General features: G+C 47.9%; 1 protein-coding gene and 1 long non-coding RNA gene across 3 annotated transcripts in view; both read right to left on the bottom strand.

The window, feature by feature from the left end:
* Ywhag (tyrosine 3-monooxygenase/tryptophan 5-monooxygenase activation protein gamma) overlaps positions 1 to 4,702 on the bottom strand; it is a 33,962-nt gene extending 29,260 nt beyond the window's left edge. For both annotated transcript variants that reach the window (XM_005328506.5, XM_021728576.3), the window contains exon 1: positions 4,413 to 4,702. In XM_005328506.5, coding sequence (XP_005328563.1) covers positions 4,413 to 4,499 — 87 coding nt within the window. In that variant the 5' untranslated portion in view covers positions 4,500 to 4,702. The remainder of the gene's footprint in view (positions 1 to 4,412) is intronic.
* Positions 4,703 to 18,710: 14,008 nt separating this feature from the next.
* LOC120887486 (uncharacterized) lies at positions 18,711 to 19,653 on the bottom strand. Its single transcript, XR_005730754.2, has 2 exons — positions 19,416 to 19,653; positions 18,711 to 18,968 (listed from the first exon to the last, which is right to left on the bottom strand). It is a non-coding gene; the product is annotated as an uncharacterized LOC120887486 (long non-coding RNA).
* Between the last annotated feature and the right edge of the window lie 820 nt (positions 19,654 to 20,473).

Raw genomic sequence — 20,473 nt, 5'->3', positions numbered from 1 at the left:
GTAGTATTCAGTCCAAGAGTCACAGGAGCACACTGCTAACCAAAACAACCCCTTTAGCTTCTTACAATGGCATCCCATCCAGTGGGAATACCAGGCTGAGCAGCCCAGCACTCAGTGCTGCAGTGTGTTCATTAGGGAACTGCCACCACACAGTGGGGAAGTCGCTTACAATACAGTCAGCCTCAGGGCTAAAAATGAGTTGCAACACCACCAGCAACATTTCCATAATCTCCAAACAGTTAATGGCTTGCTTAGATTTCAGGCAAATTGTTCTTATTTATTTGGATGAACAGCCTATGGTTTTTAAGTTCTATGACTCTTTAATCAGAAATATAGTTCAAACCTCGCTAATGAGAAGTCCCTTTTTTTGTTTTATGCTGAAAAATTCAGATGTTCAAAAACAAAGACAAAGGGATAACCAATTATCACTGGCTGTGAGCTGCTGTGGGCATTTACTAACACGGTCCTGAATCAGTAATCATGTTTTGAAATTCAAGAGCGATAGGCCGGACTAGCATCACTTTTTAAAAAATACCACTTTCTCATTTTTGAACTTGACAGAGGTGATGGTTACACAACACTGTGAAATGTACTAAATACTACTCAATTGTACACTTCAATTTTTGTTATATGACTGTTATGTTGTGCTATATGACTTTCACCTCAATGAAAACACTATTGTTTTCTCCACTCTTATTAATAATAGTTTGACTTAATAAATTGATAAGTCTTCCCCAAGTACTAGAGATGACATCCTACCCAACATCTGCTGTCAGAGTACTGTTGTGAGGATGTACATTTAGCAACATCTGTTATCTCAATTCAAAAGACACATGAACATTTTTTAAATTACTGGAAAATGCACTTAATATTCCTTTCAGTACTGTGAATAATAACACATGAAAAGCAAACTGTTATCTGTATTCTCTCTACCTCAAAGAAGAGAACAATTCAAACCACAGACTGGCAGAACTCCACCTCTACAGGGCCTACCATGGTGTCATTACTCCATTAGTGATAATGGCTATTGATCTAGCTTCCTGGAAGAGGTAACAGGAAAAATGCAGCATTTCAGATGGTATAAATTGTTAAGTCCACTAGGAAAATGTGCTTTTATGTGTGACTATGACAGCCTTTTGCCAGCCATACCCCCACTACCCACTTAGATTGCTTAACCTAGTAACTTCAAAGAAATTAGTAGTCCAGAACCTTTCCTCCCCCTGAGGCAAGGACCAGTAGCCTACTTAAAATATTAACTTATTAGGCTATTAAAAGCCAAAGGACAAGGCAGTTCAGTGATCCCCTGCTTACCCAAGGGGTTATTATGTTCCAAGACCCCCCAGTGGATGCTTGAAGCCCTGAATAGTCCAGAACACCATATCTACCATTCTCCTACACCCATACCTATGATAATCTGTAAATTAGACACAGTAAGAGCATAATGAAACAATTTTAACAATAGACTGTAATAAAGGTTATTTAAGATTAATTAATTATTTTTTTATTTCTGGAACTTTCTATGTAATACTTAGAACTTTCTATGTAATATTTAAGACAGTGGCTGACTAAAACCACAGAAAGCAAAAATGTGGATAAAAAGAAACTACTGTACTATCTAAAAAAGTAGTTAACATCTATATTCACACTCTCCTTCTTCAGTGTGGTCTTCAGGGCAAGACTACGTATTTGTCTTAGTTGACCTAACTCTCCTCTTCAAAATGCTATACCACATATTATTTCTGTCTGATCACCCATATACAACTCATTCTGCAGATATCTCAGCATTGCAATTACCAGGATAATTTCATGAAATACGAAAGTTTTTATCTCCATATCAGGATTTTAGCCTTCTAAAAGAGCTTGACTTTTCTGGGGGGGATGCTGACGATCAAACAGAGAGTCACACATGCTAAGCACACACTATGCCACTCAGTTACACCCCCAACATCCAACACTTATAAATGGGAAGAACAATGGTACTAGTAGTTACCATTTTGGAGCACCTACTCCATTCTCCAGTTTTTCAGGTAGGAATTGCTGCATCATACAGATGAGGAAAACGAGGACCAGAGCATAAGCCTATTTCCTTAAGTTCACAGAAAATACACTGAATTTCACAAACTATGATTTCTTCCATACTGTGTCAAAGACAGATAAACGGAGCAAAAGACAACCTTCCCAAATCCAGACACATTTTATAATTGGTTCTTGTTCCTTAAGGATTATTGCAAATGACACAGTAGGAAGCCATGATTTTTTAAAGGTTTTTTTTTATTAAAACCTGTCAATAAATTATTTTCAATAACCCAAATATACATTCCAGGCCTGTATAATGACCACAAATACATTCTTATTTTAAAAATTCTATTTCAATTCTATCATTGCCCCATTATCAAAATTAGTTTTTAAAAATATAAAAGTATCTTAAAAACTTTTCTAAGAATATTAGAAATGGGATGGTGAATAAGGCATATCTAAAGGTCATTAATTTGCATGTCTAAGGGTAAATGAAATTCTTATTTTTTGGACCAATTCTTATCTGGTGGAAGATGAAGCACACAATTCCACCTGGCTTATCAGGTAATTTCTGCATTACCTTGGACAAATGCCATTTGCAAACTCCCTACCAGCCCTTAGGTGCATTGCAGCCTCTGTGTCATTGTGTGACATCACTGGGTTGCTATGGATATAGGTGCGAGGTCACTCGCTCTCCTGTGGAACTAGAAATATGGAAAAATTAGAAGAATCTAAACACGAACTAAATATATTTCCAATACTGATTAACTACTTAAGCCCACCTTGTATCATATGAGCATGAAAATGTTACAAAATAGCAAGTTATCAATACAGCAGTATTCTCAATTTAGCCTGTTCTCTTCCTCTTAATTAAAAAAAAATATTAATATGGATGGTTTAATTATGAAAACAGCACTATCATCTTTTAAGATGTAGTGAAATTATTTAAGAATTAATCTTCAATATCTCTGCTGCTTCATTTAAATGATTTAACATGCAAGGTACATACACTCCCTGCATCCACTTCACACCACAGATGCATTTTAAAACCTTTGTTACATAAGGCAGGAAGTTAATATTAAGATAGTGGGAAACCTAAACCATTAATTAGATTAATCTTCCATTTTATAATATTCAGTATTTCCGCCCTAATATAATATCAAACGGGTTGCCGACCCATCAGATAAATGTAGTGTTAAGTGACAAAATGGTGCAACACAGGCAGGAATCTGCATCCCAGACAAAATGCGACAACTGGAGATCAGTATTCTTTTCATCTGCATGAGAATACGCTGACTTAAAATAAAATTTAAAAGCCTCAGATGTATTCAACAAAATTAAAAAGAAAAAAAAGACTTTTTCCCCTTTAAAATAACTCCTCCCAGCCTCCACCCAGTCTAGGCTCTCTGCAATATGACAAATGCAGAATCTTCTGGAATGACTTGATACTGCCTCCCACCACCGCTTTGTTTGCAATATCAGATCAGACAGAATATGTTTTTTTTCAACTTATAGGAATTTCAACGGACGCGTGCCTGTATTCAAAAAAGAAACAGCATATGTCACAAATTGAACCAGTCAGCTAACGTTCACAGGCTTTATTTGAAAAGTAATACCTACCCTTTTCAACACACACACACACACAAAAAAAAAAAAAATTTAAGAAAAATGGAGATGGCATGTGGAGGACAATCAATGAAAATGCCAAGGAGACAAATGTCCCCCACCACCACCACTTCCTAAAAGCCAGAGACTTGCTCAGGGGAATGAAGAAAGAGGAGCCTTTTGTTAAGAAAAACGTGAGCAAGGAGGTTTCGATTCTGCACCACTGAGCCCAGGTTTTCTGGGGAGCCTACGTCTTTCCCGGGGAGGTTCCTTAGGAATCTGTCAGGGAGGCTGCGGGAAGATAACTGGGGGTGGGGGGTGGGAAACCGGGAGACCTGCTGAGTGAATGGGAAAGGCGCCGCCCAGACATCGGGGAGAGAAAGAGGAACCGCATCCATGCGGTCCCCCGCCCCCACGCCTGGGCTGGGAGGAGGGGAAGTGGGGCACAAAGGATGCGCACCGCCCGCCGGGTCCCCGGCGCACCCGAGACCCCGCTCCCGGGACCAGCCTAGCAAGACCCCGCCCCAGCCCGAGCCCGGGAAGGGCCTCGGAGGCAGCGCGGCTGGGCCTGGGGGACGCCGGGGACGCCGGGGAGCGGCCGCGTCACCACACGGGTCCCCACCACTACCAGGACCCTCCCCAGCGCCCTTGTGGAGCGAGAAGGGGCAGCCACCCTGCGGGCGCGACTGGCGGCCAGCCGCGACAGGCTACCAGCCCCGGGGCCTTCCCCGCCGAGGACCGCGACTCGGGAGGGGCTGGGGCGAGGCGGGGGGAGGGGAGGAGACACTCACGTTCTTCATGGCCGCGGCCATGTCGTCGTAGCGCTCCGCCTGCTCGGCCAGCCGGGCTTTCTGCACCAGTTGCTCGCGGTCCACCATCTTCACGGGCTGGGTAGAGCCGGAGGAAGGAGACCGGGACGGCTTGAAGGGCGGCTGTGGCGCGGCTGGAACTCGTGTGCCGGAGGGACCGACCCACGAAGCGAGCGGCTGAGACAGCGGCGGCGCGGAGGTGGCGGCACGAGCTGCGACCGCGGGACCAGGCGCAAGGCGGCTGCGGCTGCTGTGCGTGCCGCGGGCGGACAACCCCCTGCGGCCCCGCCCACGCCGCGTGACGCAAAAGGCTCCGCCCGCGCGCCCCGCCCAGGCCCCGCCCGGTCCTTTTTCGGCTGAGCCTTCTGCCCTCGCAGCGGGTGCAGCTAGCCTCCGTCTTCTGAGTGTACCCCACTTCTCCGCTGTCCCCCAACACTCCCTTTTCTTCACTTCACCCCGGTTCCTTTGCCCCAGCCGTTCCAGGGACCCCCTTCACACCTCCCCCTTCAGCGCCCGCCCTTCCCGGCTTCCGGCGCGCAGGCCACTGGGCGTTGTAGTTCCTCCTTTCCCGGGCCGACGGGTTGCGGAGACCAAGGACAAAGGGGCGGTCGAGACTACATCTCCCAGCGGCCGTAGCGCGCGGGCGGAGGAAGATAGGATTCCAACCCCGCGGCCACTGGGGACCCCTGGCGGGGATGCGGGCTGCCTGAGTCCGAGCGAGTGCTGATTCACGGCCCCGCCCCGTCTCCTCCTGAAGCCGCGGGGAGACGGGGCCAGGGCCTCAGCCCTAGACCGTTTCCGAGATTAAAGTACCAGGCATGGGAGGTAGGCAGGGAGGGAAGGTGTCCAGTGTAGCTGCAGATTGTCCATCCACCATCGTACAGAGGGGTGCCTGCAGGTCGGATGGCCGAATTAAAGATCCAAATCCTGACGAATTGTTATCCCTTCCCTCCACACAGAAAATTCCAGTTCCCCACAGCTTGAAGTTTGGGGGTTTGAATAGGTGAAGTTATGGAAGGACAGATACCGGCAGGACATACTGGTTAGTTTCCAGAAAGGATGCAGCTGTCTGTCGCAGGCTGACCCTGGGAGCCCCCTCTTCTCTCCAAGGTGGAACACCGAAGATTCAGTGACATGCCAGGCGCGGTGGGACACTCTGGTGATCCCAGCCGCTCTGAAGGCTTTGAGTTCAAAGCCAACCTCAGCATCTTAGCGAACCCCTAAGCAACTCAGTGAGACCCTGTCTCTAAATAAATAAAACACAAAGTATGGCTGGGGATGTGGCTCAGTGGTTAAGTGCCCCTGAATTCAATCCCCAGTACAAAAAAAAAAAAAAAAAGATTCAATGACAAATTCAGCAGTCAGTGCAGTGACCAACTGCCTACTCCATGGGTTGTGTCTGGGGGTGGGTTCCCATCATTCTCTCCCCACCCAAGGGATACACACTGAGGTCAGGCTGATATAGTTTTACTCATGTGCTTCTGTCTTTGACATTCCATGTAGCTCACACATCCAGTGGTTTTGACAGTTTGTTTTATCTACTTCATCCATTCAATTATCTGATGAGCAAACTATGTTCCAAGAACTGTTCTAAGCAATGGAATAGAACAAAACAGGCAAAACTTCCTACCCCCCCCCAAAAAAAGACAAGATAAGAATAAATATGTGGGACAGGCGTGGTGACCTCTGTAGCTCAGTGGTAAGGCGTCCCAAAATTCAATCCCAGGCCCCCAGAACTAAAAACAAATAAATAAGGGGACATAGGATGTACTTCAGTGGTAGAGCTTGTGCTTAGCTTGCATGAGATCCTGAGTTCAATCCTCAGCACCACAAAAATAAATAAACATAAATAGATGTAGAATATGTCCAGAGACTCTGGAGGCTGCAGCAGGAGGATTGCAAGTTTGAGACCAACCTCAGCAATTTAGTGAGACCCTATCTCAAAGAAAAACAAAAAAGGGGTTGGGAATCTGGTTCAGTGGTTAAGTTAAGCACACTGAGGTTCAATCCCTGGTAACCAAAAATAAGAGCAATAAGTAAACTGGGCAAGTGACACTGCCCTGTAATCCTAACAGCTTGGGAGGCTGAGGCAGGAGGATCACAAGTTTAAAGCCAGCTTCAGTAATTTACAGAGGCCCTAAGCAACCTAGCCAGACTCTGTCTCAAAATTAAAAATAAAGTAAATAAAGGGAGTTGGGAATGTTGCTCAGTGGTTAAGTGCCCCTGGTTTCAAACCCCAGAACAAAAAAGAAAAAATTGTTTTTTCTTTCAGGTTGGATAGAAAGAGGTTCTGAAAAGCTACTCCAGGGAACTTGGTAACATATCCTACCCAACCCTTGAAGAATTATTGGATTTGGGAGTACAACAAGCAGAGACTCAAAGGCAAGGTCATCCTGCACAAATTTATTGAGAGGCTCCCAAGCGATGGGTAATGAAAGTAGGGGAGGAGTCAAGGACAGGACACCAGGGGCATTGAATGGCAGGCTAAATAATAGAGGGGCTTGTGTTTTTTGCAGTGCTGGCGATCAAATCCAGGGCCTTGCTTGTACAAGATAAGTGCTCTAACACTGAGCAGCATCTCTAGCCCAGGAACTAAGTTTTTATTCTAAAATAAACAGGAAGCCTGTGAAACATTTTTAACAATGACAGAAAATGATCACATTAAGGTTTTGTCACCTTCATCACCATTGACTGCTCAGTGCTTAGCATGGTACCTGTTCTATAGTAAGAACACAGAACCCAGGAAATAAAGAAATGAATGAATGAAGGCACTTTGGACAGGCTGCTCTGGGAAGGGTGTAGGAGATAGAGGAGTGGGGAGTGGGGAGGAACGCTAGAAATAGCTCTGTTCTCCCCCTCCTCCAGCATAGGATCTGGCCTGGCCTCTCTTCTTTTACCACACCACCCAGCAAAATGCAATCCTGCTGGTGAATAAACCCTCCCACTTCCTTCTGTCTCTTGCGGAAGCCTCCACCAAGTCATTCCTCTTCCTGTCTCGTCCTCCCTGCAGGCCAGACCTGAAACCCTCTGGCCTGGGGCATTACAGGTCCAGGGGAACAAGCCTTTCCATCCAACCCTGATTGTCCACTTCTGGATTGAACATACCAATGATTCAGGCCCTAGAAGCTAAACGTTGGGCACTTCCTGACACATTTCAGGCCACTTGTCAGAGGCCTTTGACCTCTCCACCTCAGTTACTCTCCCTATCCCCACCCCAACCCCATACCCCCACCCCCACCCGCTAGCCTGCAGTACTTGGGGAAAAAAAAAAAGAAGAAGAAGAAAGGGGAGGAAAACATTCAAGCCAAATCTGTATGGGAAAAGTAAAACAGATGCAAAGAAAAAATGTTTCAGAGCCAAACAGGAATATCTGCAGTCTCCATATTGAGACTTTCCTCCAATGGTGCAGAAGAGCTGGCCCCGCCTTCCTTTCCTTTTGACTTTTGAAGGCTCTAGGTTTAAAGCCACAGCTGCCCAGCAACCCAAGTATTCAGAAGGCTGCTCCTGAGCCATGATGACGTGAAACAGAGCAAAGGGCTTAATAGTCTGTCTTCCTCCTCTGCTGCTTTATAGCACTGCAAAGAATCTGGAGAAGGGGGTTGGAGAATTAGTGTTTAGGCATCTGCCTGGCTCCCAGCCCTGGGTGCAAGGCCTGTCCTCCCTAGGGATCTCAATTTCCCCCACTTTTAAAATGAGACATTAAACTAAAGGAGCACTCAGTGCCCCACCCAACTATGATGAGTCAGGGTTCTAGATTCAACATATTCTTTTTTTTTTTTTTTTAAGAGACAGTGAGGGAGAGAGAATTTTTTTTTTATATTTATTTTTTTTAGTTTTCGGCGGACACAACATCTTTGTTTTTTTGTATGTGGTGCTGAGGATCGAACCTGGGCCGCACACATGCCAGGCGAGCGCGCTACCGCTTGAGCCACATCCCCAGCCCTCAACATGTTCTTCTGAAATGGAAAATATCGACATTCTTCAGCTGTGGAAATAGAGCAGATGTGTCTATGCCTGCAGACCTGGGAGAAGGTCGAGGCCCAAGGATCAAGAGGCTCAGATTCATCTCTGTTTTTCAGACAAGAAAGCTGAGGCACAGGGAGGCTGTGTGCCACTGAGGAATTCAAAACTGGGCAGATGTTAGGGACTCCCAGTAGCAAAAGCGTCCTGGCCTCTCCCATCTGCAAGGCTGAACCTCCCTGGCCTCTGCTCAGGAAAGGAGGACCCTTGACCGCAAGGGACTGAACTGCCTAAGAACACCCTCCAGCCCCTTCTCTGGTGCTAGAGGACATGACCTTTTAAATGCATCCTCTCTGGCTGAGCTGGCAGATAAGCAGGCCAGCCGGGGACATTAGTGTCCTTCTGTTTCTGTGTGGTCATAAATCACCACAGCCCCATCCCCTGGCTGCTGGCTTCCTCCTGCGGCTGAAGAGCTCGCTGATTAGTGCAGATGGGGCAGCAGTAGCATCTTCCCAAGCCAACCTGCAATGCTCCCCACCCTGTCCCCTGGGAACACTTCCCTGCCTGCAGTAGGGCAGAGAACACCATGGCTTTGGAAGCAAAGAATGACATGAGAATCTTAGCAGACTGTCTCTCCTGCTGTGAATCCTGGGCCAGTGGAGGAATCCTGCACTGGGAGGCAGGGCCCAAAGGTAGAGGCCCTAATTTTACCATTGAGCTTGCTAGGTGACCTTGGGAAAGTCACTTTACCTCTCTGGTTCTCAAATTAAGCATCCATAAAATAAAGGAATTGGATGCATGCTTCTAAACCCCTTGCAGGCAAGATGTAGAGGCACATGCCTATAATCCCAGCTACTACCTGGGGAGCTGACCAGGAAGACCTCAATTTCAAGGCCAGCCTCAACAACTTACAAAATCCTGTCTCAAAATGAAATAAAAAGAGTTGGGTGTGCTGGTGCATACCTGTAACCTCAGCGACTCGGGAGGCTGAGACAGGAGAATTGGGAGTTCAAAGCCAGCCTCAGCAATGGTGAGGTACTTAGCAACTCAGTGAGACCCTGTCTCTAAATAAAATACAAAATAGGATTAGGGATGTGGCTCAGTGGTTAAGTGCCTCTGAATTCAATCCCTGGTACCAGGAAGAAAAAAGAGGTTTTGAGAGACAGAGAGAGAGACCACATTCACATAACTTTTTTTTTTTTTTAAAGAGAGAGAGAGAGAGAATTTTAATATTTATTTTTAGTTATCGGCGGTCACAACATCTTTGTTTGGATGGGGTGCTGAGGATCGAACCCGGGCCGCACGCACGCCAGGCGAGCACGCTACCAGTTGAGCCACATCTCCAGCCCTCACATAACTTTTATTATAGTATATTGTTGCAATTGTGCTATTTTATTATTATTATTGTTAATCTCTTATTACTGAGCCTCATTTATAAATTAAACTTTACCGTAAGTATGTTTGTATAGGGAAAAATAGTATATCTTGAATCCAGTCTATCCCTGGTTTTAGTGGGGGTCTTCAGATGGATCCCCCATGCAAGGGGAGCAGGGGGGGGGCTACTGTATGTATTTAAATATTAAGTTCTGCTTTTCACTGAAGGGAGCCAACTTCAAACTTTACCCCACAAAGGAATATGTGTCACAACAAAAAATGGGACACTGTTTCAAACAGTGACAAATCTCCCATTCTGGCAGCATGAACTTGGACCAAGTATGGGCTTAACTATCTCAACGTCTGGTTCCCCACAGAGATGGTAAAGAGCAGTCTGCACCCTGCCCTCTGAACTGAGCTGGGAATATGATGGCAGGATTCTTGGTAGAGGGGTCTAAAGTGAATGTTTTGATACTTGAAATTCCAAGAGCAGTTGTAGTTGAGGACAGGGCACTCAGGGAACAGTCACAATTCTGGGATAGTGGCAGCCTGCAGATCCCATGGAGCAAGCCCAGTGTTTTATGTATTTAGAGGACTCTAAGCTGCATAGAGTCCACCAATTTCAGCCCAATTCCTGGAAGCAAATTTCTTTTCCATCATCTGGTGCTGTCCAGGGATGTTACAGGGACCCATGAATAAGCAGGGTCAGAAGACCAGCTGTTCATGGGTGATGCTGAGCAGTGATCCTCCACCTGGGTGGGCAGTATAGCCCCCTCAATACTTGTGGGGAGGCTAAAGTCCCAGACCCAAACTAAATGCACCAGGTCAAAATCTCCAATTATGCCAGACATGGAGGTGCACACCTATAATCCTAGCTATCGAGGAGGCCAAGACAGGAGAATCACAAGTTCAAGGCCAGTCTTGGCAATTTATGGAGACTCTCAGCAACTTAGCAAGACTGTCTCAAAATTGAAAATAAAAAGGACTGGGGATGTAACTCAGTAGTAAGACACCTCTGGGTTCAATCCTCCATACCAAACGCATGCCCTGGCTGGGGGTGATGGTGCACACCTGTAATCCCAGTGACTTGGAGGGTGAGGTAGGAGGATCACAAGTTCAAAGACAGCCTCAGCAAAAGCGAGGCACTAAGCAACTCATTGAGACCCTGTCTCTAAATAAAATACAAAATAGGACTGAGGATGTGGCTCAGTGGTTGAGTGCCCCTGAGTTCAATCCCTGGTACCCCTCACTGCCCCCACAAAAACAATCTCCAATCCTGGGATCTGAGAAGCTGTATGTCTTCAAAACTTGCAGGGGGATTTTTTTCTGTACCACCAGTGGTCTGCCTGAGTCTGCTTCCAAAGGCAACTCTGAAGGAAGCCAGGCTGGATTGCCTGAAAAGGAATTTAAAGGGCCTTGGGGCCTTGAGGAAGCTGCTGGGAGGGGCTCAGGACCTGGAACTTTCTGGCATTGGCCATTCTGCCAAGTCAGCCCAGCACTAATGCTTCGAGAGTATAAATCCCACTTGGTCATGTAATATGAACGCCAGTGCTGACACAGCAGGCAGACAGGAACCCAGGCTGCACTAGGGGCAGGAGGGATATACAGACATCCAGTGCCAACTCCTTGCCTTGGGCCTGAGGACAGCCAGGGACAAAAAGCAACCTCTCCATCCCAAGCCTTCAGAGACTCTTGATGACTCAGGGGCATGGGGCCTGCCTTGTCTTCTAGGTTTCTGAGTAAGCCAGGTTTCTTCCCTGTCCTTCCCTGTCAGGATGGTAGACTGGCAGGGACAGCAGAGGGACTCTTGTTCATCCAGGGCGGGAGTCCCTGATGCAGCATCCCATCCCCTCAAGGTCACGGCTGGCTGGCATACCCCCAGCCATAGGCAATTGGCCATTTCCCGAAGCCCCCTTTACTGTCAGATAGCCCTCCTATTTCCAGATCCTTCTGCTCATAAGTCTTCATTCTATCTTCAGGTGTTATAAGAAAAGAATGTGGTGCACACCTGTAATCCCAGCTTCTTGGGAGGCTGAAGCAGAAGGATCTCAAGCTTGAGGTCAGCCCAAGCTACTTAGCAAGACCCTGTCTCAAAATAAAAAAGGCTTGGGGTGTAACTCAGTGGTGCAGCATCTCTGAGTTCAAACCCAGCACCACAAAAAAAAAAAAAAAAAAAAAAAAAAAGATAACCCTTCTTCTCCCCAGTGATGCCAGAATGTATAAATTCCTTCTTTTGTGGTAGTGCTGGGAATGGAACCCAGGGCCTGCATGCTAGACAAGTGCTCTATCACTGAGCTACACCCCCAGCCCTGTGTGAAGTTCTTTCATCTCCCCATTAGACAGTCCCTATAAGCAAAGAGTAGGTTTTAACCATGTGCTTTTTCTATCCATAATATATTCATGATAAGAAAGGATAGATGGTTTAAAAAGGACAGGCCAAGTATGGTGGTATACACATAATCCCCAGGTACTCAGGAGGTTAAGGCAGGAGGATCTGAGGCCAGCATGGTAAGTTAATGAGACCCTTTCTCAAAATAAATAGATAAACCTGGTGCAGGGTACACACACCTGTAATTCCAGCTACCTGGAAGGCTGAGACAGGAGGAGGATCATGAGTTCAAAGCCAGCCTCAGCAATTTAGTGAGGCCCTAAATAACTCAGTGAGACCCTGTCTGTAAATAAAATATTTTTAAAAAGGGCTCGGGATGTGGCTCAGTGTTTAAGGCCCCCTGGGTTCAATCCTTGATATCATAAATAAATAGGCAAGAGGTCTGGGGATATAGCTCAGTGATGGAGCAACTCTGGATTCAATTTCTAGTGCCAAAGAGAGACAGAGACAGAGAGAAAAGATGGCAAAGACCGGAGGTACTGCGCTTTTGAGAGTGCCCCCTGCCTTGTGTCCAGAGCATCATGCAAGACCTCGGAGCTTTTTAAGTAAGTGAAAGTTTGGCCTCTGGCCCCAGGGCAGCTACATGCAATGTAGGCTAGGTTGAGTATTTACACAAAAAGGCTAATTTGGGGTTTATAATCAATGCTCTGTCCTCTTCCCCCAAGTCTTCACTTCAGTCTCTATCACTCAGATGGTGAGGAAAGGCCAAGAAGTGAGAAGAAACAACATTTGCCCCCTGGTCCCAGTACTCAGTAGGAAAATAGACTATTTGCTGTTACTATAACAAAATATCTGAGACCAAACAATTTATAAAGAATAGAAGTTGGGCTGGGGATGTGGCTCAAGTGGTAGTGCGCTAGCCTGGCATGCGTGCGGTTCGATCCTCAGCACCACATACAAACAAAGATGTTGTGTCCGCCGAAAACTAAAAAATAAAATATTAAAATTAAAAAAAAAAAAAAAGAATCGAAGTTTATTCGGCTGAAGTTCCAAAAGCTGAGAAGTCCAAGAATATGAAACATGACACCAGCATCTGCTCAGCATCTGGTGAGGGCCTTCTTGTTGCATCAAACCATGGCCAAGGGCATTAAGTAGCAGGACGGTGCATGCAGGTATTGGCTCAGTTCTCTCTTCCTCTAATTACAAATCCCCTAAGGCCATCATGGGCTCATCCTCATGACCTCAGGGAATCCTAATTACCTCCAAAGGTTGCACCACCAAGTACCATCACATATGAATTTGGTGAATGTGAGTTTCCAATCAAACCACAGGCAGGCACTCCAGGAGGAGGAGTCCAAGGCTCAGCGAGGTTATGTAATCTGCTGGGGTCCCACAGCTGGAGCCTGGAGTCATAAACCAGATTCTCCTGTCTCTTGATCCTTATCCTACCATCCAGAAGTCTCCGTTGGCCTCTTTTCAGAAGCAGCAGAGGCAAGTGTGGGTCTCTACACACAGCTGGGGTTGGTCTCCCCCTCTGGCTCTGAGAGGAGGCAGAGAAAGGTAGGGCTAGGAGGGTCTGAGTGAGAAGTCGAGGGGCCAGCTCACTCTCAGCCCGATGGAGACTCAGAGCCACGGGCCTACTGGGGAGGTTGGAAAGAAAGTGGTTTCCAGGGTACTGCCAAGGCCACAGCCTCCATATTGGATGCAGGAGCCTGAACAGCCAATGGAACTGAAGACCTGGCTGCACCAAGGACTTCTTCCTGAATAACCTTAACCAAGTGACTTCTCTCAGATCCTGAAGGAGTCAATGATCCAGAAGCTCAAGACAAGCCACTTGGGTTAATGATAAAATCTTTGCCTTTTCCTGCCTTTGCCTAAGTCCTCTGAACTTGAGATCAGAAGTGCTCAGTGGGAGCCAGAGGATTTCCTAGCTACCAGTGATATCGAGGGGATTTCCTGGGTTCTGGGGGTGGAGCAGAGTAGGAGAAATAAAGAGGTCCTCAGAGACCAAGGCTGGGAACCTGAGGATGAACTAGAGGCTGATGGTCCTTCCCATGCTTCAGCCACGAGGGATTTCCAGCTTTGCATTTTAGAACATTCACTTGGCAGCAGGGTAGAGGGAGGACAGGACAGGGATGAGACCAGAGGAAGGAATTCCTTCGTGGAAGATCTTTGCTAGCTCCTCCTAGGGGAGCTGGTTGGGGGTTGGGTTTGGAAGACATGGCGGCTGGGACAGGAGGGAGACTTCTCTGAAAACAGGTGCATGGGGAGGATCCTATCTGCTTCGCTAGGACAGGTTTAGGGAAAGACAAATGGAAACTGCTGGGTGTGAACAGGTACCCGAGTGGGATGCCCGGGCTGGAGCTGGGAAAAGAAATTGGAGTTCTCCGTAGGAGGTGAAGCCTGGGGCCCCGGAAGACTGAAAGAGAAAGGGATGAGTAATGGGGACAGGCCAAGGAAGGTAAACTCACAAGGAGACCTGGAGGATACACTGGGAGGACCAGGGGTCCATGTGTCCCAGGGACCACACAAATGGCTCCAGAAAAGTCTGTAAGGACAGAAGAGAAGGCCTTTTCATGACTTAGGGCACCTCTGTTGACCTTGGCAAGTGCCATTTTGGGGGAGGGTACAGGGGATTGAACCCAGGGGCACTTTATCACTGACCTACATATATCCCCAACCCCTTTTTAATTTTTTATTTAAAAACAGGGTCTTGCTAAGTTGCTCAGGGCCTTGCTAAGTTGCTGATGCTGGTCTCAAACTTGCAATCCTCCTTCTTCAGCCTCCTGAGTCACTGGGATTATAAGGCATGTACCACCACACCCAGCTGGCAAGTGCCTTTTTGATGGGGCCCAATTATTATAGATTAGGATGGCAGGGATAGAGAGGTAAAGGGTTAAGATCCGGAGATGACTGTTTTCCAAGGTGCTTCACGGGTCAGATGAAGAAGTGAGATGTTATTGCTGGTGGTTTCATTACCCTAGAAGAGGCCTGGGATGGCTTAAATGCCGGAGCCTAGAGAGACTGAGGCCTGAGGGTTAGGGGCTGGGGGTAGAGGAGATGGGAGCATCTTTTGAGGTGGGGGAGGCCAGAAGCACTGGAGGATGGCCCTCTGAGATGGAAGGTGAGTGGGAGGGTCTTGGGAGTGGATAGGGAGGTTCCTGGGAACCTGTGTCACTGTAGTAGAAGCTGAAGTCACCTGCTGAGTCACAGCAGGAGGAGGGAGGCTGGAGAACAGACTGACAGTTTGAGGGAGCCTCCGGAGAGGGTGGGGGAGCAAGCTGTGGAAGGACTGACCATTCAGGGACCAGCTGGGCTTGGAGGCCTGTGCTGAGCAGCCCCCTCTGCCCAGCCCTGAGGTTTTCTCCGGTAGTTCTAGGAAGTATGGGCTGGGAGCTGAGAAGTTTGAGGTCAGACCACCTGCAGCAGGCCAGGGGTCAGCTGGGACAGGGGACAAGGAGCCCAACAGATCAAAGGAGTAACTGGCCAAGCACCAGTCCAGGTTGGGAAGGAGGAGGTGGCTACGGAATGGAGGCCTTGGGGTCAGTCAAGAACAGGCAGAGGACAGTGGAGCAGGGGGTGCCAGAGGGTCAGGAGTGTCCCTTCTGGGAGGTCCTCCAAGATGAACAGAAGCCTTGGAAATTTGGGGACGGTGACACAGGGGCTGAGGCTCAAGTTTAAGGAGGTTCACCCTGAGAGGCTCTGGAGGAAGGTGCTGGGCCCTGTGGTTGGAGGTGGAGTCCCCCAGGGCGAAGCAGGCCCTGGGGAAATAGGAAAGCTGCAATTCAGGGCACCCAGGACTGGGCTCTGGGCAAAGGGACAGATCAAAGAGCTGCAGATCTGAGCCTGAGGACAGGCCTCTGCCAGGACCAGCATGACAGGTAGGGAAGCATGTGGCCTGGACCTGTCCACCCCTCAAGTCTTCCGTTGATAAAGGCCCTGCCACCACATGTCCTGCTCTGTAACTTGGACCTCTGAGCAACACCTTCCTCCTCTGGAGACAATTTGGGCCTCTGGGGTTGGTTGCCTCAGGAGGGACGAGGAAGCCGAGAGACAGGAAGCCAAGGACTTGACCAGACTAGAGTTCCACTGTGGTATTCCCCTCCTTTATAATCTTCCCACTGGCTCACGCTGCCAGTTGAGAAGAGGCACTAGGCTGAGGAGGCTGAGGCAGGAGGATCATGAGTTCAAAGCCAGCCTCATCCATTTAGCAAGGCCCTAAGCAACTCAGTGAGACCCTGTCTCTAAATAAAAAATAAAAAGGGCTGGGGATGTGGCTCAGGGGGTTAAGTGCCCCTGGGTTCAATCCTCGGTACAAAAAAGAAAAAAAAAAAAAAAAAAAAGAGGCACCAGTCAGAGCAGGGGTAACAGGACTCCTGAGGGACTGGAGGCCCAAAGGTTATTCTTGGTACAGAAGAAAGATTAGGGAGGAGAAACAGGCACACAGTGGTGGAGACAGAGAGAGAGAGAGAGAGAGAGAGAGAGAGAGAGAGAGAGATCTGACGGAGGGACAGACAGGAAGACAGATTGCTCGAGACAGAGACTAGGAGAGAAGGTGCTGAGCAGGCTGGCCGGATGCCCAAGAGTTGTCCCGGAAGCTGCTGGGCTGGACCCAACCAGGCAGGATGGATGGCTGCTTTGGAAAGGCAGAGGCCATCAGGCCAGTAATGGGGCTGGCTGTCTCTCCCCTCTGAACAACCCGCCATGGAAAATGCAGCCCAGGGACTCTGTTTCCCCAGACAGGCTAAGGTTGCCCTTGAGGGCTTCCTAGAGGGCAGTATGAGGCCATGAAAGGGGCCTCTACGGAGGCACGGACCCCAGTTCTGCCTCTCCCTAGGGTGAGGTTTGGCACCCACTCACCTGTTCCTTTTTCTTTCCTCTTTATTTATTTAGGTATAAGTGACAGAATCCAGAGGAGTTTTACCACAAGACCACATCCCCACCCCTTTTTATATTTTATTTTGAAACAGGGTCTCACTAGGTTGCTTGGGACTTGCTAAATTGCTGAGGCTGGCCTCCAACTTGGAGCCTCTTGCCTCAGCCTCCCTAGCTGCTAGGATTACAGGCGTGCCCACCACACCTGGCTTCCACTGAGCTTCTTGCAGGTCTTGGTTCTCATCTACAAAATGGAAACCACCACAGCTATCCTCAGGGATTCTACCTGTCTTCACCTGCCCACAGAGGCATGGACCTGAGTAAGACCAGAACATAAAGATGTCCTTTAAGCCTAATAAGAACTTGGAGGTAACAAATGTCTCCTGTACCCAGTACCCTTTGAGAATATTTCAAAATCTAGCCAAGGGACTAAGGATATAGCTCTGTGGCAGAGTGCCTTGCATGACATGGGTGAAGCCCTGGGTTCAATCAGCAACACTGCAAGAAGGAAAAAAAAAAAAAATCTAGCCAAGCAGTTTGGTCAAAGGATTGTGATTCTAGCTCCCAGGCTGCACAATTTCTAAAGATCTCACCAATTGGCTAGGCGCAGTGGTAATCTCAGCAACCCAGGAAACTAAGATAGAATTGTAAATTGGAGGCCAGCCTCAAATTAGTGATTTAGTGAGATCCAAAACAACTGAGTGAGAGTCTGTCTCAAAAGAAAAAAAAAAAAAGTTAAAAGGGCTGGGGATGTAGTTTGGTGGTAAAACGCCCCTGGGTTCAAACTTCAGTACTAAAGTTAAAAACAACAACAACAACAACAACAAAAACTCACCAATTAAGGGCTCCTATGCATCATCCCCAAAGTCCAGGACTAAGCACTCAATGCAGAATGCCAAGACCATTGCAACAAGAGAAAAATATGTCTCATGGCTACATCCTAATCATACAAGGCATCAACCTACATTGTGACCCTCCACAACTTAGCTGGAAGACTCTTGATCACCAAGGTCACCCATAACCTGGCCCCATCCTGCCTCTGAGACACTCATTTTTCTACTCATTTATTCAAATGTTGAGTGTCGGGCTGGTGAGGAGCTCAGTGGAAAAGTGCCTAGCATGTGCAAGACCCTGCACTCAGTCCCTAGCATTGAATTAAAAAATGCTAAATGTCTATTAGGTGCATAAAGTCTAGTAGGTGGGTTGTGATAAAAGGGCAACCCCAGGATACTGGGAAAGGACATGGGGCAGGGGGGCATCTCTCCATCCCCACCTGTTCAAATCTATGGCTTTCAACCCCAATTTAAAATTTTTTGGGGGGAGATACCAGGATTGAACTCAGCGGCACTCTACCGCTGAGCCCCATCCCCAGCCCTATGTTGTATTTTATTTAGAGACAGGGTCTCGCTGAGTTGCTGAGGCTGGCTTTGAACTCACAATCCTCCTGTCTCAACCTCTTGAGCTACTGGTATTACAGATAGGTGCCCCTGGGCTGGCTCAACCCCAATTTAAATATTCCCTCCTCCAGAAGCTTCCCCAGAACTTCTAGAAATTCCCTTTACTTCTGCCTCTGAGTCCCACAACATTTCTCCGAATCCCCACACCCTGGAATCTTTTATAAAGGGCTGAGAAAATATATGCATTACATTCCTAAGAACCTAAAACCTGTTTATCTTTGCATCTAACATAACCCAGCACAATAGCAAGGTCCAGCAGATACATATTAGTTGTGAGTCTTTGAATCTCATTATAACTCAATGGATGTATTATAGTTTTGAGGCTTTCTCACCTGGAAATGGGGGAACAATAATTTTCATTTCCCACTGTGGCCAGGTGAATCAATGGAGATATTACATACAAAGTTCCCTGCAAGCTACAGACTGCAAAGCTCTGCACATTTGTGGGCTGTGACAGCAATCTTGAGAGAGCTGGACTCAAGAGTCAGGCACCAAGTGCCTGCAGCTTCCTCTTCTTCCTGATGGTGATGGAGAGCTCTGAGCCTGAAGAAAAAAATACGGGCAGGCAGACCACGATGGGAAGAGGTACATGGGAGCGCCTGCATACCTAGCTTCCCAGTCTGCCTCTAGCTCAGGGTGGGTGACCTTGGGCAGGTTCCTTCTCCAAGCATGTGTTTCTCCCTCTGCCAAGTAGGAATACCAATCTGTTTTGATTAGCAGGGCCCATTCTGAAAATCACACAGGCCCCAAATCCCAATGTGATTCCAAATCTTTCGCCTTTGCTGGGGTTTTACTGTAGCTGGTTGCGTTAAAAAACTGCCCAGTGCGCATGCCCGTGCAGGAACCGGAGGGGGGACTCCCTTTTTAATGCAGGTGGTATTGAGAATTAGCTTTAGAATTTTATCAGACTTCTCTGCGTTAATCCTGCCCTCTAAAAATCTGAGTAAATACCCCAGCCTTGGGGGAGGGGGCAAGGATGCTGTGTCAAACCTTTTTTGTAAGATGCAAATGGCTGCACAGACTAGAAAAGTCTGCATACCCTCCAAGCTCTTGGGAATCCTTCTCGATTCTTCCTGTCCTCGAAGAGGTCGCACCAAGGAACAGACCCAGGATCCAGCCAGCCCCGCCCTTTAGACTGCCGAAACTCAGTGGCTCCCAAAAGCCCGAAGGGGCGCGGCCGGGTGGGCAGATTCCAGGGGAGTTGAGGGCGGCTCCTTCCCCCTTAGCCCCTCCCAACCCGCGCTCTGCAGTTTGCTATGATTGGCTGTGCAGGTTCTCAGGCTCTCCAATCGGAAGGCTGCAGCGGAGCCAGGGGTGGAGCTTCAGTTCCCACGCGGGGCGGGTCTCATGCCCCACCCCGCGCCGCGCGTCACTCGGGTCGTGACTCAGCGGGAAGGTGCTACCCGACGAGGCGGGAGGGCCATGCCAAGCCGCGCCCTGCTCCGCCCGGCCCAGGGCCTTGCTGCTGGGGAGGAGGTGGGGAATTAGGAACTAAGGCAGGAGTCCCGAGATCTACAACCTGGTCTTTTTTGTGTGATCAGAAAAAAACCTCGACCCTTTTCTGGCCTTTGGTTTTCCTTCCTTATAGAAGAGATAAGAATATGCACTTCGCGGCCGGTCCCGAGGCAAGATAATGCCAGATAGGAAGGCCTGGAGCTTTGGGGTTTCACTTTTCAGGGTGTGAATTCCAGCTGTCTGATTTTGGCCAGCACCGCAATCCTCTTCTGTAGACCCAAAGAACAAGTTTCTTTCGCAGCTGAGGTGGTTGGGCAGGTGAAATGAGAGGGTGTGCACAAATGGAGAGGGGAAACAGTTCTGCACAGTAGTTTGGTTGCAGAATCCCCGATAGGAGAAACAGCTCTGAGTAGCAAAATAGAAATCACAGTTTTGAAAGGCTAGTCCTGGAACCTAGGCCATAGACAAGAGAGCTGTACAGTTCTGCATTAAAAAAAAAAAAAAAAAAAAAGGTAAGACGTCCTATTAAAAAATATTAAAAAACAGGCAATGGCATTGAATGAATAGACATTTTTCCAAAGAAGATAAACATA

The sequence above is a fragment of the Ictidomys tridecemlineatus genome, chromosome 10 (genome assembly GCF_052094955.1).
Source record: "Ictidomys tridecemlineatus isolate mIctTri1 chromosome 10, mIctTri1.hap1, whole genome shotgun sequence".
Lineage (NCBI taxonomy): Eukaryota > Metazoa > Chordata > Mammalia > Rodentia > Sciuridae > Ictidomys > Ictidomys tridecemlineatus.
Note: the sequence above shows the minus strand (reverse complement) of the source record. Positions and strands in the feature narration are given on the sequence as shown.